Here is a 17,964-nt window from a genome sequence, read left to right on the forward strand (position 1 = left end):
TGTTCTCCTTTAACTTTAAAGGTAAGTTTTTTAAAGATAAGTTTTTGACACTGATGACATACATATTATAGTTATGATAATTTTCATACATTTACCTTTAAGATGGGGATTTGTAATCACTTTTGTTCTCATTTGCATGTAGGTAAACTTAACAGTGAATTTAACCTGTGGACAACTTTTCTCCTTGCCATGACAGTGCAGAAAATGAAAGTCAGGGAATCTCAAACAGCAACCTGAAGTATTTAACTTTCCATGGCATGTGCACCAATAATCTATATGAAAAAATAATTTTAAAAAGTATTCAGAATATTCTGACTCCATGAATTTTCTTATTAATTTTGTATCTATTTTCCATTTCTCTTCCACTGTCTCTTCACTAAATCGTGAACTCTATTCATCATCACCCTCTTCTGTTGTTCTTACTTATTATCACTGAACATTTCTAAAAGTCATGCTGCACGTTTATATTTTCTTTATATTTGTCATCTCCCCAGTTGATCAAATACTGTATTTCACTGCTAGCAACACTTGCTAAATTACCATCATAAGACCCTTCACCCTCTTGTACCATATTGCTGTAATGGTATCAGCTCCCTGTAGGTTTATTCTCCTCTACGACTCTTGCCTAACCTACATCCCTTCAGGCTCCATTTGTTCGGACTGCTACTAGACAAAATACGTAGAGGCAAAAGCCATTGATATTTATAGGTAGGCTTAATATAATAGCTCAAGATGACTGAATAAGTATAAAATAGCATTAAAAAGTATTTCATAACGTTGCTTGTCTCTAGTGGGAATGCTATTTCGTATCGTGCTCAATTCTCTTTAGTTGCTTATTTCTTGATTTGCATGATCACTATATTTTGTTAAAAAAATAATATTAATTTAATACTAAGGATCATTTAACAAAAACTTTTCAGATTTTTGTTATACACTGCTGCCTACAGGCCTTTCAGTGCTTAAGGCTTTAATGTTTTAAGCCAATTTTAGTGGAACGTCGCAAGGTAACAGTAATGCAAATAGTTTCTTAAAACGACTTACTTAAAACTAGCATTATGAATTGGCTCAACTTGTCTTAAGACAGGGTCAGTCTGACAGCAAAGGTCAGAGCGAAAACACAAGACAGGCATGCCACGGCCTCACCACACCCCTCTGTAAGACATGGCTGTATGTAGTTACACAAAGCATTTAGTCTATTTGCAAATCTAGCTGTCTGGCAACATGCCTCCCTTAATTCCTCCAGAGAAACTGGTGAATGACCTATCTTGGAGCCATGCCATCATCTTTGAGCAAATTCATATTTAGCTTTAGCTAATGGCAACCCCAAAAATTCCTACTTCCCCTCTGAGCAAAATATTAATTCCTCCAGAGAATGAAAAATAAAAAGCAGAAGACCATATCTTAAGAAAGGTGTCACAGTTTTTCTGAACTAAAAGTTTTCTGATGCTGACAGTACTTAACAAGTTTTTAGGAAGATGACCAAGGTTCTACGGAAAGAGCTGTCTGAAAAGCCTTCATATATGTTCAACAGAAAACTAAAAATAAATTTTCACAAAGAAAAGTTACTTAAAAGGTTATCAAGAAAGAAGCTATTTAAAATTTAAAAAATATGTTTATGAACTGTAAAAAAATCCGTCCTTTATCCTTCATTAAATGTGTAATTGTGGTTATCTCTGACTTTTTCTGATGCCATTTCGAACATCCATCTTTATCTACTCAGCTTAGATATTCACCAAAAGTCTCCTGGCTTTACTCTGCTCTTTGCTCATCTCTTGCTCCTTTGAGAAGGTACGCTTAATCTGGCTCTGGTCTAATAAAAATACAATCACCTTTACTTGTTTATTATTCTCACATGTCACCTTGAGTGCTTTCAGGCTTCCTCTTTTGTCCTTCATCAAATTCAAATTTCAGCTTTTGTTTTCACTTTTAGGGGTCTCCAAAACTCTGCCTTGCCCAAAAAATGTTGCCTCAGTTTTTGTAATTATGCTATGCAAGTACCATACTCCTCCAGAAACCTTAGCAGTTCATGTCCAAATTTTGCAATGGCATGGAACTGTCTGTATCACTGGTATGAAACAGAAATCGTGGGCATGTTAAGAAGCAGAAACAATGTACAAGTTCATCCTACTTTCTTCTCTATCAACTCATTGATAGTGATGAAGCCAACTGATCTCTCTACAATCCATTCTCAGCCCAAAATACTTTGTTATTCTTATAGCAAATGGTATCTCTATGAAGCATTGAATCAAACAACTGAACACCGGGCAAACTTAACTTTCAACGTAAGATGTGTTTACACCAGCAGAGTGGAGACTTCAGGGGCTACTTCAGTACAAACTGCTCTCCTATGCAGTGCATTTCAGTGCTAAGTGGATCGGGGAATTGTGCTGGGGAAGTGCGTCTGACAAAATGTTTACTAAACATAATTAGTTCATAGATAATTAGGAAAATAATTTTACTGGTCATTGCTCAGTGGGCATGATCTATCTTTTTGCCATTCTAGTCGGCATAGCTGGCAAGGATCATTCCCCACTTCCACTAGAACACATAGAAAGATACTTGCTAATTGCTACCAGTGATGAAGACTGAAAGTATCTTGGCTTCCACTTGTTCACAAAGACCCGTCGTAACTTGAACTAGTGTCTGCAGAATCTTACACAAAACATAAAAAATTAAGACCAAGAGATATTTTAGGCTCTAAACGGATTCTGTGACGAAAGACTACCACTTTAAAAAGCTAGTAATTCAAAGTTTACCTAGGGTGGTTTAACTATGATTATGTATTGTTCTCAGTTGTCTTTAGAGGGCAAATAATAAATACTTATGTAATCTTCTTTCATAAATACACGAAATCTTTTTACAATGCCTAAGTTAAAATTGTAATGGAAGACACGATTGTCATCAAATTGTAGGATATTTCATAAGGACAGGTATACAAAGAGTAGACTAAAGGTCTTCCTACTCTATCATTCTTTCTCTGACAAGGTCAAACAATGAGGAATTGGTGAATGGCAAGGAAAGAACATAAGAACAGGGCAAGCACATTGCAATACTTTTCCTGGTGCTCTCTCTGTTCCCAGGGACTTGCAGTTCAAGGATCTTCGCAGGTAAATGGGGTCTCTTTGCGTTTAGTATACTTTACTCCATTTTTCTTCCAAGAATTTGCTGTTATTTGAACCCATGCTCTGGGGTAATGACAATTTTATTTTATGTCCTCTACTTCTTTTATTATGAGACAGTGAGTAACAGCAGCCCATTCACTTTTGCCATGCCTCTCATGATTTTAATTACCTCTATCATCTTCCCTCTTTAGTCATCTCTTGTTTTGGCTGAAGCATTCTAGCCTATTTACATATTCCTCATCAGGAACTAATTTAAAACTGACATTCTTATTTATCTTCTCTGTACCCTTCCAGTTTACTACCTCCATTTGCACTGAAAGGAAAAATATGTAAACACTGCTAAAGATCACTCAGTACCACAAGTCTTCTGCCACTTCTTGCACTTGGCTTTCATTTTTATTATTCTGAATATTTCACTACTGTAAACAAACGTTATGACCTCTGTTTCTAGTAATAAATATGCTGGATAGTACAAACTGTACCATATAACGCTCTAGGACCAGACTGCTAATGTCCCTCTGGTGAGAAAAATGAATCATTTATTTCCATTCTTTGTTTGGTATCTTTTAAACATCTATTAACGGATGAGAGGATTTTCCCTCTTATCCTGAACACAGCTATGCTTTTTCAAGCATCTTCAGAAAAGAACCTTCTCCAAAGACTTTTGGAATTTCTAAGCTGCAGGGTTAAAAACGTGATACCTCTAATTCCCCTACAAGTTCATTTGGATCCCTTCAGCATAGCTGTGGGACCGTGTCTGCGTAAGAGGTCTAAAATATTCCTAGTTTGTCTTACCAGCCAGTATGAACACTTGGTTCTCTAAGCAGAACTAAAGATGCCAATCTAACATCTATTCAGGGATATGTCAAGAAATACATGGGAAAAGGCTACAGAATGCTTTTTTTGCCATGGCCATTCTATCATAATCCTTGGTGTTGCATAATTATAGCTATCAATATTCCTGGTACACCAGTCTTATCACAGCTAAATGGAAACAAGCAATCCTGATGACACATACAGATTAGCTAGAATTTTATTCCCTTCAATGCACGGATGAACCAATAGAGATGACTGAGCAGCCATAATTTCTGAGAGTTACTTCACTCTCCCCTACACAGGCTAGCTCTGGATGCAGTCCTCAGCACTGGGAAAAGGCTAGAAAATATCTTTTCCAATGGGACTGTGGCTATGAAGAAGTCTCTAAAGAACAGCCTCTGCAAAACAGCTTAAAAGATAAACAAGGCTATTGATACTTACACAACACTTTGTACTAATGCTGTTGGCAAAACAGCAGGGACAGAAAGTGGCAGTGATAACATAGCTGAAGCTTAAGACATCTCTGTACCTTAAAGTTTCCATTCCATTTTATTTTATTTTTTTTCAGATCCGCTTTTGCATGGTGAGGTGCAGAAGTGAAGGCTTGAAGGGTACCTGGAGCACAGCTGCTCTGTGGGACCCATGTGGGACCTTGGAATCAAAAAACCAGTCATGTGTTTCTTACGAGTGACCTGTTGGAGCTGAAAGCACTTGTGGGCAAGGAAAACATGTGCAAGTGTTAGGCTCCACGTGCTGACAAATCAGCAAAACGACAAAGCTGCCACCAGTGTGACCTAAGACACACACAATCATCAGTGCTTGGATTCCATGCTTTCTGTCTTAATATACTATAGGCATAACAGATGCTCAAAGGCAACACTTCCCAGTAATGTGTGTCTCCTTGAGGCAGAAAATTCACTGTGAATTCTTCACAGCAAAGACTGTAGACTGTAAAAGCATCTTGTGGGAAATGCATGTGTGCAAATTAGCTTTTTGTGGTTCCATAAGCTATACTGAAGAATCTGATGGATCCTGGCTGAAAAAGGAAAGCTGCCTAGTGAAGAACCATTGCATGGTCACACAACTGCAGTCTTGAGTAGTATGACAAAGGAACTTAAAGAAAAGCAATGAGGAAGTAAGGAAACTAACTGAAAGAAAAAATGCAGTAAGGAAGGACGGAACAGTAGGACTTGGGAAAAATAGCTCAATATAAGGATTATTCTGAGAGACTTATACTCTGGCATTATTCTTTATAGCTAATATCAATGCTGCACCTTCTATTTTCGGTGACACCTCTCTTGTTTCCCTTCTCAGTAGATCAGAGCATCAGAAACTTGAAAACCAGTATCAGTTTTTTCTTCTTTTTAAAAACAGAAGTATGAACTTAAAACGTAGTTGATGTAATTTTATAGTTGTAAATTTTCACAGCTGTTAACGTCTTTCATTTATTGCCTATCTGACTGAAATCACGGTAACAAGAATCTTGAATCAAGAAAGTAGATTTTAAAGTGTTGTATCCTAATTTAGAGACAGAGAGATACAAAAACGTACCAACATGCATTATTAAAAGCTTTCAAAACATTATTATTTTTTTTTAAGTATGTAGGAAATTGCACACCCTTTTCTTTAGATAATGGTTACATAAGAGGACATGGCAGATGTGACATACTGAGGTGGTGGGAATTTCCACTGCTATTAGCAGGCATTGAAAACACTGTATCTTGCAATCCCTGACTGATGCAGAAGTCAATAGCTTTTTATTAAGTCACTAAACAGATGAGATCAGTAAAGAACTAGCACAGATTTCATTGTATGCAACATTAGTGCAATGTTTTCTAGATTAAGCATTAAAAAATAAACAGATAAAAAAGAATTGCTATATTTCTAAATAGGGTCACCCATTTTCAATTTAATCAGTATATTTTAAATAAAAACGTTAGCATGAAAACAATTGGAGGAAATTTCCTATTAGTCTAGGAATAATTATATCTTGAAATAGTCACCAAGGGCTGTAACTCAGAGGTTTCATAATCCCTCTCTTTCACTCTGAACACCTATCTATGTACTTATCTTCAGGCATATCTACAATCTTTACATGCAGACAGACAGCACCCTTTTACAACGTTACCATCTGACTACTCTATTCTGTATCTCTGGTCTCTTCAGTGTATTTCTATCTCAGATTTATGCACAAGCTTTTCTGCCCAGAGTACTGTCTGTCTCAGTCTGTTTTTTAATTCCTGCATTTGACTACACCAAAGTCACTGCCAAATTAAGTATTGCATTTTCAATTTAAATGATCTTTATCACCTTTTTTAGTCCACATTGTGGTATCAAATTGCTTTTTGAGACTTACCCTTAGTTTGTGAAATTTCTGTGACTGTACGGTGCTTATAGAATGCAACTCCAATTTAATGGCATGCATGTGTTACACGTACAATGTTATTAAACTATAAATACATGATAACACAATCCAATCAATATGAATTCATTCATAAAAGAATGGTTCTGATTTTTTTTTGGAGACATCTTTATTGACCACACTCAGAACTAATAACTTTTTTCCTTGACTATTTTTCCTTTATTCCCTTATGCAGACACAATTTTTCCAAACAGGAAACTACACATAATTAGCCTGATGATGTGCACAAAAATAAAGATTTAAGAATAAATAAACAGGTAAACACATAAATTGTCTTTTTGCAATTTGCAGTTTATCTTTAGATTCAGAGCACTGTGTATGAGTCACCCAGAAGAATTTAACTAATCTCTAATAATCATCCATCTCTGATTTTCTATGGCATGTATAGCTAGAGACTGATTTTCAAATGTACTCAAGACTGAGTGAAGTTTAGGGAAAAATTAAAAAACTTACCTTCAAAAACTCTGAAGGCTTTCTTGCAGCTTGGTAGAGGCCATTTTGCAGAATTTGATTTTTGAAAATTTTCTTTTAACTTCAAATATTCCATAGGGAAAAAAGATTTGGTAGAGTTGTTCAGTTCTACAATAGTTAATACGAAAAGAATGTATACATCAATGCTGTAAATATGGCAATAATTTGCACACATTTATACTATAAAATAAAAAGGCCTTATCTATTGTGTAATCCTTTTTCTGATTATAACATCTCTCAAATTGTTTTAAAATCATATAAACCCAAGCACTTCCAGATATGCAAGAACAAGTCTTAAACACGCGGTTTTGATTCTATTCCTTTGAAAAAAAGCATTTAGGAAAGACAGTGTCAAATTCTAGCAAAATGAAATACATAACGAATCAGGCACTTTAACTTACAAAACTATGATGAGGTCTATGAATGAAAATGGCATCTATCAAACTGACTGTGGTATTAATTCTCAGTTCATATTGTATTTTGTTTAACACCATCAAATAGGAACAGTAATGCAAGGACAGGGGAATCGTCTGAAAATTTTTTTGGAGATTTTTTAAATGTTTTGGATTAACAGGAATTAAGAACGCATTTGTAGAATGATTAACAACACATTGTAAGACTTGACATAATTTACTAATCTCAAGAAATCACCAGCTTCTTGGGATATAATTTGAGGAAATATCTATATGGACTGCAACTCAAAACCGTCAAAACTAAACTATCCATAGCAATACACCAATGAAAAACAATTTAAAAATAACCGTATTTTCCTACAACAGAAAAGTGATCTGCTGGTAACAGTTAGAGTTGCCAAGTTAGTAGTTAATGGAAAACTTTCACAGATCTTTGAAAAGGCTTATGTATTATTACTTTACGTGGTCCATTGCAAGTGTATATACTTTTTCAATAATCAATTTTTTATGAAAGGATCAAATATTTTTCTCTGGCAAATTTGAGAAAGCTAAGCTTTTTGCGAGCAGGCTCCACAAAGAAGAAAAAATTCCAAATGCCCTTTGGTCGCAGTAGCTTTTTCTATGTAAGAGGAAGGCCTTAGCATATTTGAAGCAAAAAAAACCCCAAAATGCCGGTCTTATTCTGAAAATTATCCTGTGTTTCACTGAGTCAGAACGCAGGTGGAATGAAGCTACACAACACATGCAGAGTACAGAAATCTCCAAATCCTTCTATCTCGTTATGTGAGAAAAGTGTTACTACACCCATAAACGTCTGTCAGCGAAGGGAAAGAGGCCATTTTCTCTCCTAAATGTAAAAGGATCAAGCTGTGTATTTTTCAATACTGGTTTTTAATTTTTATATAAGAGCTTTATATGCTACTGAACATATTTGGATTAAGTGCTCTTCGGATTCACAGAAATAGCCTCTCACAGCATCAACTGAGAATATTTTAGTTTCCTTCTACAGGCCACAAAAATCGACTCAGTTCTGTAAACTTTATTGTCCAAATTTAAACACTGAAACCTCTGGTGAGGCATCTAATTCCTGCTTTTCAGAAAAGGCAGTGGTGACACCTCTTACTGGGTTTTAGAAGGTTGTTTGGTTAGGCTTTTAATAAAGGACCCTTTCAGGCTGCCCAGGACACCTGTCTTTCTGCATGTCTGTGACCCTTTCCCTGCCACGTGCCTGGACCTCCTGTGCACAACCACTACACTGAGTCTGTGTTTCTCCGAAGTGGTGGATTTATTGTGCATAAGTGCCAGATCTGGCCCTTCTTGGAAACACTCAAAATAAATGAAATTTTGTACAAATGAAAGCATAGAAGCCAATTCCCGGCTCACTCTTTCCCCTGACAGAAGAGGCATTTAAAACACAAAGTTACTTGAAATGGGTTGCTGCAATCAGATCAAAAGCTGTTGTCTTAGGTGTATCCTGGGCATCCTATCAATTGACCAGATGTGAGTTTATCCTGATGGGAGAAGGGTTTTAAGGAATACTGAGAAAGACAGGAATGCAAGGCAGACACCATGAGAGCAACCTATCTGGACTGGAACTCACTCTCATGGAAACCAGTGGAAAAGGCTCACTTGATGAAGGCAACAGGGCAGAGGAAGCACCCTTGTGGGTCACATCCGGCTTTGTAGCTCTGGGTTAAGTACTCTTTTTCTTCACAATTGGTGGATAATTGACCTGTTAGCCTCCATCTTTTTGTACTTGTTACATGCATCCTTCCGTTGCAGTGATGTTCAGTTTGCAAAACTGTACAATTTAAAAAGTGAACTTCTGAATATATCCTTATATGTTTTCTTTTTGAGATATCCTTGTAAGATAAAATGCAATTATCCAAGAGGAAAGCTCCAGAAAATATCCACAATAAATTATTGAGGGAAATAAGACATCCCAGCTGTAGTGTCAGAGAAATACGTAAGAATGCTAGCAACTTTGCTTTGTTGGATACACAAACCTATAGCAGCAGTAACTTTAGCATAATTTTTAAAAGGCTTACTAAATCTGAGTAAAAAAAAATATTTACTACCCTTTACATTGGTCTGGCACCAGTCATGCTCCTTTAGTTCACATTAGTGTTGATTTTACTAATTTCACTATGGCTATGATATCATCATCAGTATTTCTTGGTTGATTAAAAAGCTGCTTAATATGTTATGCACTGAGAAATTACAACTGAATTACAAGCTGAACTTGGCAAGTGATGCAAAGAATAATAAAAAGGGCTTCTACAGGTATGTCAGCTAGAAAAGGAAGGTCAAAGAAAGTATACCCCTCCTGATGGCAAACTCGTAACAATAGATGAGGAGAAGGTCAAGGTACTCAACAATTTTTTTGCCTCAGTCTTCACTGGCAATCTGTCTTCCCACTCCTCTTGAGTTGGTGGCCCGCAAGGCTGGGACTGGGGCAGCAAAGTCCCTCCCACTAGAAGAGAAGATCAGCCTCAAGACCACTTGAGCAACCTGAACAAACAGAAGTCTATGGACCTGACAAGATGCATCCCAGAGACCTGAGGGAATTACGTGATGTAGTTGTCAAGCCACTCTCCATGGTATTTCAAAAGTGAGGGCAGTCAGGGGAAGTCCTTGGTGACTGGAAAAAGGGAAACATTGCACCCATTTCTAAAAAGGGTAGAAAGGAGAACCCTGGGAATTATGGACCTGTCAGCCTCACCTCTGTGCCTGGGAAGATCATGGAACAGATCCTCCTAGAAGGTATCCTAAGGCACACGGAGGACAGGGAGGTGATTTGAGAAAGCCAGCATGGCTTCACCAAGGGCAAGTCCTACTGGCCTACTGTGATGCAGTGACTCCATCAGTGGACAAAGGAAGAACTACAGATGCCATTTTCTGGACTTCTGTAAGGACTTTGACATGGTCCCCCACAGCTTCCTTCTTTCAAAATTGGAGAGACATGGATTTGATGGGTGGACTGTTTGGTGGATGAGGAATTGCTTGAATGGTTGCATCCAGAAGGCAGTGGTCAACGGCTCGATGTCCAGATGGAAATCAGTGATGAGTGGTATCCCCAGGGGTCCATACTGGGACGAGTACTGTTCAGTATCTTCATCAATGATGTAGTGGGATCGAGTGCACCCTCAGCAAGTTTGCAGATGACACCAAGCTGAGTGGTGCAGTTGACACACCTGAGGGATGAGATGCCATCCAGAGGGACCTGGACAAGCCAAAGATGTGGGCCTGTGTGAACCTCATGACGTTCAACAAGGCCAAGTGCAGGGTCCTGCACGTGGGTTGGGGCAACCCCCATTGTGCATCAAGAAGAGTGTGGCCAGCAGGTCGAGGGAGGTCATCCTCCCCCTCTACTCTGCCCTGGTGAAACCGCACCTGGAGTACTGTGTCCAGTTCTGGGCTCCCCAGTTCAAGAAGGACAGGGAACTGCTGGAGAGGGTGCAGCAAAGGGCTACAAAGATGATTAGGGGACTGGAGCATCTCTCTTATGAGGAAAGGCTGAGGGATTTGGGTCTCTTCAGTCTGTAAAAAAGATGGCTGAGGGGGGACCTTATCAACACTTATAAATACTTAAAGGGTGGGTGTCAGGAGGATGGGGCCAGGCTCTTTTCAGTGGTGCCCAGCGACAGGACAAGAGGTAATGGGCACAAACTTGGGCATAGGAAGTTCCACCTAAACGTGAGGAAGAACTTCTTTACCCTGAGGGTGGCAGAGCCCTGGAACAGGCAGCCCAGGGAGGTGGTGGAGTCTCCGTCTCTGGAGACATTCAAAACCCACCTGGACGCGTTCCTACACGACCTGCTCTAGGTGACCCTGCTCCAGCAGGAGGAGTTGGACTAGATGATCTCCAGACGTCCCTTCCAACCCTACGATTCTATGATTATGAATAAAGGCTGGGGGATTAAGGGATTGAGAGCAGCCCTGTGGAAAAGGACTTGGGTGTACTGTTCGATGAAAAGCTGGACATGAGATGACACTGCGCACTCACAGCCCAGAATGCCAACCACATCCTGGGCTGCATCGAAAGAAACATGGCCAGCAGGTCAAGGGAGGTGATTCTGTCCCTCTACTCTGCTCTCATAAGATTCCACCTAGAATACTGCATCCAGCTCTGGGGCTCCCAGCATAAGACAGACATGGACCTGTTGGAGTAGGTCCAGAGGAAGGCTGAAACACCCCTCCTGGGAGGACAGGCTGAGAAAGTTGGGGTTGTTCAAGTTGGAGAAGAGAAGGCTCTGGGGAGACCTTATTGTGGCCTTTCCTTACTTAAAGGAGGCTTATACGAAAGATGGTGACAAACTTTTTAGCAGCGCCTATAGTGATAGAACAAGGGGTAATGGTTTTAAACTAAAAGAACAAAGATTTAGACTAGCCATAAAGAAAAAAATTTTTACAAGGAGAGTGGTGAAACAGTGGAAGAGGTTTCCCAGAGAGGTGGTAGATGCCCCGTCCCTGGAAACATTCAAGGTCAGGTTGGATGGAGCTCTGAGCAACTGATGTAGTTGAAGATGGCCCTGCTCATTGCAGGGGAGTTGGACGAGATGACCTTTAAAGGTCCCTTCCAATTCAAACTCTTCTATAATTTTACGATTCTGTTAAAATATTTTTCTAAATATATGTATAATAAAACAAAGTAAATTTAGTGTATCTATTTTCAAAAATATATTGCTAAGCCAAGCATGTTTTGCTATATACTGTATAGCAATACACAAGTAGCTGCTGTAAGGTCATACGGATTTCTCTCATCTGAAGCTGTTAATACTAAACACATCTCATATACTGTTATGGCTTTCTATTTGTAGACTCTCCATTTACATACTCATGACACTATATTTACACTTTAGCCACACAAACCCTTCTCCTCACCACTACATATCTTTGTAATATTTTCACAGAATGGGTTATACTGCAAGGGATGTCTTGAGATCAACTAGTCCAATCCACCCTGCTCAGGAAGAGTCAGCTACAGCAGGTTGCCCAGGAGTGTGTGTGGTTGGGTTTTGAGTGTCTCCACAGATGGAGACTCCACAGCCTTTCTGGGCAACCTGTTTGACCACTCTCACAGGAAAAAAGTATTTTCTTGTATTCAGATGGAATTTCACGTGTTTCTATTTGTGCTCACTGTCTCTTGTCTTGTCAGTGGGCACCACTGAGAAAACTCCAGCTCCCTCTTCTTCATTCCCTCCCATCAGATATGTTTACATTGTAAGTACTCAAAGGCTACAAGTAATCCTGGTAATATTTCACTTAAGTGACAGTACTTTAGATGTGTTGAAAAGTTTTGCAAATACATTTTAGCAAGCATCTGTATTCTCTATTCGTGCTCTCCCAGTAGTGTTTTACTGCAGCAAATCTGCTAAATAGCTTTTTTAAAATTTAAATAGCCCTAAAACATCTAGAAGTAATTATCTATTGGTGAACGCACTTGATCTGTACATCAAATCCAAAGAAGCATCAAACATTAAGAATATGAAATGAGAACAGCTTGAAACCTCTGTACACGAGCCAGGCAGGGTGCTGAGAGTGCTCAGGCTGCAGCTTTCCATCCATTTTCTCTGCTGACATAGTCAGTCCCTATCCCTGGCCACCAGCAGGTCCCCACTGAACCATCGTGGGGCAGTTTGTTTGTCTCCTTCCCACCAAAATGAGTTCTTATCTAACCCAGTCAGCTCCTCAAACCGGGCTGCCACCAAATTATGCAAAGCTGTGCCTGTGCAGAGGAAGAGTCTGTGCAAAACCAGAAATAGAAGCTAGGCAGCTCTGCTGATCAATGTGAAATCATACTTTAATCTGCATCCCCAACCTGTCATCATCACAGCACTCTCCCAGTTTAAAGAGGATCGTTGCAAGATCTCTGCAGCGTGCAAAAATAAACAAACTCTCCTACATGGCTGAGTCATTTCCATTACTTTGTGACCTGTCTATGCAGTGTTTCAAGTACTGTAAAGGGCCTAAATCCAGACATCATTGTGCAATTTTATCCATGGTGCTTGAATTTACCTTTTTAAGCTCCAGGCATAAAAGACTGGCTCATGCTGTTCCAGGTATCCCATCTACAGCACTACTTACCCTCTTCTATCCCTGTACCAATTCTGACATCAAACACCCCTTACCCACCATGTTTTACTTCTGCTAAAAGTCAGGAACACTAGAGATAAGGGTGTAAGAGGCCACGAAGGGAGAACTTAAAAACAAGATTAATTAGGAGGATTCTATAGTTCTGCCAGCATTTATTTTCACTTGTAGCTAAATTAAAGCCATAAAACCAAGAAAATAGCATTTTTGTTTTGTGTCATTAAGTTAGCAATTTTAAAAATGCTCTTCTGGTAGGATATTTTGAGAAAATGTTTATTATATTTGGAGTTTGTGATTATTTAGCAAGAGGAAACCAAATAAATGCAAAATATCAGAACCTCACTTCAAAATCAGAAAGTCTTAAAATAGGCGTGCAGAAACAGCTTCTTGCCACTGAAGAAAGCCTGCACGGAATATCCGAGGAAGAGTTAAATGCAAAGAAAACTTCACAGTGGATTAGCATCAACAAATTCTGCTCTGCATGCATTTTGGATGTGGCCCATTGCATATTATTATTTCTTTCTTTCTTCTTTTTATGACTATATTTGGTTAGCAGTGTTTTACTCTTCTTTTAACTACATATTTATTCAGGCCTGAAATACAGGAAGAAAGTTACAAATATTTTTCTGTATCATAAAAATTTCCATTTTTATACCTGCTTGGAAAAAGACTCTGGCAATTGTAGTGCGACACAGTGGACATGGAGTGCTGGCTGGATTGTCTTTGGCAAGCATCCTTAAGCAAGGTTCACAAAAGATGTGGTGGCATGGATAGCACATGTAAGGATTGAAATAAACATCCAGGCACACTGCACAGAGATAGTTTTCTTTATCCCTTCTGAGTTCGTGCTCATCGTCTGTATGCAGGTTATCATTTGCAGTCTGCAAGAAGAAAAAGAAAACATCTTTTCACTGCTCATTTCATAACTATTTTGGATAAACCAATCATCAGGAAGGTGACTTTAAATAATGCTTAAGAAGTTGGTACACACTGGTGATATTCTTAATTTTTAATACAGGTTACTTTTAATGAAGTGATAAAACGTACTGATAAGACAGGAATGTCACAACAAGCACTCTGTGGGAAAGGAGAACAAAAACCATGAGAAACAGTAAAAGAAGGAAATAACAAAACCAAAACGGCTGAGTAAAAGTCTACTATGATCTGATTTCTTATTTCAAAATGAATTTTAGCAATTTCTTTGTAACTTTCTTATCAAAATACCTGGTTACTTCGCCAAGAAAGGCAAAACAAAAGTCTCTAAAAATAACCTGTGGATTGCTCTCCCTTTAAAAGGCAATTTGTGAATGGCATGTTTCAGCAACAATAATGACTCAGAGTTTGAAGCAAGCCACAATTTTATTACGATAATGCAGAATCTAAACCTTAGACTAGAAAGTGTAGGAACCCCTAATATCCTTGGTAACTGATTGTTTTTGCCAGAATGTATGCCCAAAATTTCCTTGCATTGGTATATTTGTAGGGCAGCATAGTTGGACTTCCCAAGTGGTGTTCTCTTGTAAGATATACCTTTCCATGTAATATGAAGATCTCATACTGATGGCATCCAGGGCTTTGGATTAAAGAAAGAAAAATATTGTTTTTTCATCTCTATGGGAGCCACTCAAGAGACATTGACTGCCCATTGACTACCCAACATAACCCAATATCCAAGAGACCCACCAGGAAAGAACCAAGACAGCAGGTGTCAGACATTGCTGAGTGTCAAAACTCTTCTCTCATGCCCCTTGTTTTAAACTCCCAATCCTTGCCTAATGATCTCAGTTTACGTGTCTTAATTGTAGTAGCTTTGTAGTCTCAGTGCTTGTAGCCACCTTGTAGTACCACCAGTGACTTCTTGCAAGCTCCAGTATCCATGCTTAATACTCTCATAACTCTTGCTCAACCACTGCTCCGTACCTACCTCTTTTTCTGGTCCTCCAACACCAGCCCTGCAAGTCCTTCCAGACACCTATTATTGACATTAGGCACACCTGTTGGTGCATTTCTACCCAATAAATACTACTCTGTGCTAGGGCAGCTGCTTGATTTGCATCTAATTTGCATACTCACCAGCTGTATAATATACAGGCCTCTTGACACTCACAGGCCATGGCAGACAACTACTGCCTGACACTGGTACACCAAATATTAATGACAATTGTTATTTTGTGTCTACTGTAGAGATGGGATTCTCTAGATCTGTTTCAGAGACAATTACATGTACGGCTTACTGGCTGGGATTTCTGTTGTCTCTCATTATAGTCAGTCCTCTTCTACCTGGGATACTGAGCACTGCAAATAATGAATAAGCCCCAACAGTATGGGTACTGTGGAATGCATTTAAATACACAGAGCAGAAGTATTTACCCAGAATTTATCAGTTCTGGATAAGCACTTATCCAGTCAGCCTTTCCAGAATACCAGGTGCCAAGAGGCCTTATAAATTCTGGCTTGCTGTGACACAAATGCATGGAGACAGTCTGTGTTTAACACTGTGTCCTAACGCAAGCTCTTGCGCAACCCTCAGCATCAGTAACTGTGTGACTCTTGTAGCACTTACCTCAGCAGTTATTACTCCAGCTTGATTTTCTCCATGCCAGACTTGAGATGGGCCCAGAAAGGTTCAGTGTGTACTGAAATTTACTGTAGAGGCAACTAGGCTGTCCTGACAAGCAGCTGGCATAGGTCTGCCTGGGACTGGATTCTAGCTTCTCTACCATCTATAGAAGCTGGTCCCAGACAGAAACAACTGGGACTATTACTTCTAACTCCATGCTCTAGGAAACAGCAGCACTGTACTACAACTGATCAATAACACTGTTTGACCAGGCTTTTCTACACTTACAGCACAGACAACCCACACGAGATTGGAATGGCAAAAATTAACTGAGAGTTGATTATACCTAGAATGAAGCTTAGAATGAAGGAAGCCTCATAATACCATTACTTTGACAAAAAGTGGAAAATAATTTTGCACAGAAAGTGAGGAAAGTAGTCTGAGCATGACAGAGATGACAGCAGAAGAAATTAGGAAATACTAATACATTCTGACAATAACAACCTCCTCCAAACCAGCCACATGGACTTGGCAGTGTTAGGTTAATGGCTGGACTTGATGACCTGAAAGGTGTTTTCCAATCTAAATGATTCTATGACTCTATGCAAGGCCAAAATCATGATTAAAAGCTAGCATAAACCTAAAAAGATGGCTGGGGGTGGGGGGAGGGAAAGAAGCAAGCTTTTGCTGACTGGTTTTGATGAGCACTGATTGGAAAGAAAATACACACTGTCTATAGAGGAGCTGCCTGTCTCATTGGTTGCAAGTTAAACATCTTGTATGAGCCAATTAAGTAAATGAGGGAGCTAGAGGCAAAATGGCTGAGGACTCAAGGATAATGGTTGGTTCTGAGATAGGTTTGTAATCACTGTAAGATGCACAGGCAGGAGAATCTCAGACCCAATTGCAATTAGAAAGAAGATCAAAATCATTCTAATGTGCAAACCAGACTCTAGTTAACAGTAATTTGCTTAGTGGATCACAGGAAGAGCTGTTTTTTCTACAGCTTTATACCCCTCCTCAAAAGACCTACCTAGGCACCATTTAGTACCGCAAAGCTAAAATCAGAGCAGCTTCCTTGTGCAAGAAGCTAATGCGCAATAATTAAACAGGCATTATTTTTCATTTGCAATTAAGCAGTGCCTATATGTTCCAACTAGAGCCAGAGCTTTGGCGTTTGAGAGCTTTACAAACATAAACCAGAATATTGTTCTTGCAGAATTATAGTACAGACAAAATCAAGAAAGGCCATGTAGACACCAAAGACAGTCATGGGAGTAAAAGATTGCCAAATACTAATAGGAAAACCTTGAAAGCAAAATGATTACTCCTAAGAAATCAAAGGAAGGTAAGAGCCTCCAAAACCTTCCTAAGTTACTTTGGAACTGCTAATACTGACTGTATCACCTGATGGTAACCCCCGATATTTCACAATCTGGACGGCCAAAGGATGTTAACAAAAAAAGAAAGAGAGGAACAGAGGATCAACTTTTGCTTGAAAAGCCTATAAAGAATGTTAATTAACAGGAAGTCTAACGCAGTTTGGCTGGACTACCTGAAAGTATCTGATTCAGTCTCACATTCACAGAAAACACATGCACCAACGAATAGCATGATATTTAATGTAAGATTTACCTGTAATCATGTGAAAGATCTAGAACTAGTGGATGTAGACACTAACAAGAAAAGATTCTATATGTATGCTACCAGTAAGAGGACGTTCAGAGTAAAATCTGGAAGTATGATCAGAACAGTGATAAAACTAAATAAAGCACATAACATTTTCCCCAAGATGCCAAACTACGAAAAAAAACTGGCAAACCCCTTCATTTTAAACTGATTAATTTAGAATGCTTTGTAAGCTCAAAAATGCCCACAGTTAAAGGAAATGATGACCAAGAAAAACATCAATTCTATACTTCACTTGATTATCTTGCAAAGATAATTGCCTGAAATAAAACTTGGAAAAAATACATAAAAGTGTATTTCATAGAAATATTAACCCAGAAAAGATTAATGATCAAAGGTGGAATTTTTTAAAGGCTTTAAAGTTAAGTAAACATTAGA

General features: G+C 38.8%; 1 protein-coding gene across 3 annotated transcripts in view; it reads right to left on the reverse strand.

Annotated features, from left to right (window-relative positions):
• RNF180 (ring finger protein 180) overlaps nt 1-17,964 on the reverse strand; it is a 75,367-nt gene that overhangs the window by 10,449 nt on the left and 46,954 nt on the right. For all 3 annotated transcript variants that reach the window (XM_054186885.1, XM_054186884.1, XM_054186883.1), the window contains 2 exons: nt 13,993-14,218; nt 6,814-6,939 (listed from right to left, as the gene is read on the reverse strand). In XM_054186885.1, the coding sequence (XP_054042860.1) occupies nt 6,814-6,939; nt 13,993-14,218 (352 nt within the window). The remainder of the gene's footprint in view (nt 1-6,813; nt 6,940-13,992; nt 14,219-17,964) is intronic.

This window comes from Rissa tridactyla, chromosome Z, assembly GCF_028500815.1.
Source record: "Rissa tridactyla isolate bRisTri1 chromosome Z, bRisTri1.patW.cur.20221130, whole genome shotgun sequence".
Taxonomy (NCBI): Eukaryota; Metazoa; Chordata; class Aves; order Charadriiformes; family Laridae; genus Rissa; species Rissa tridactyla.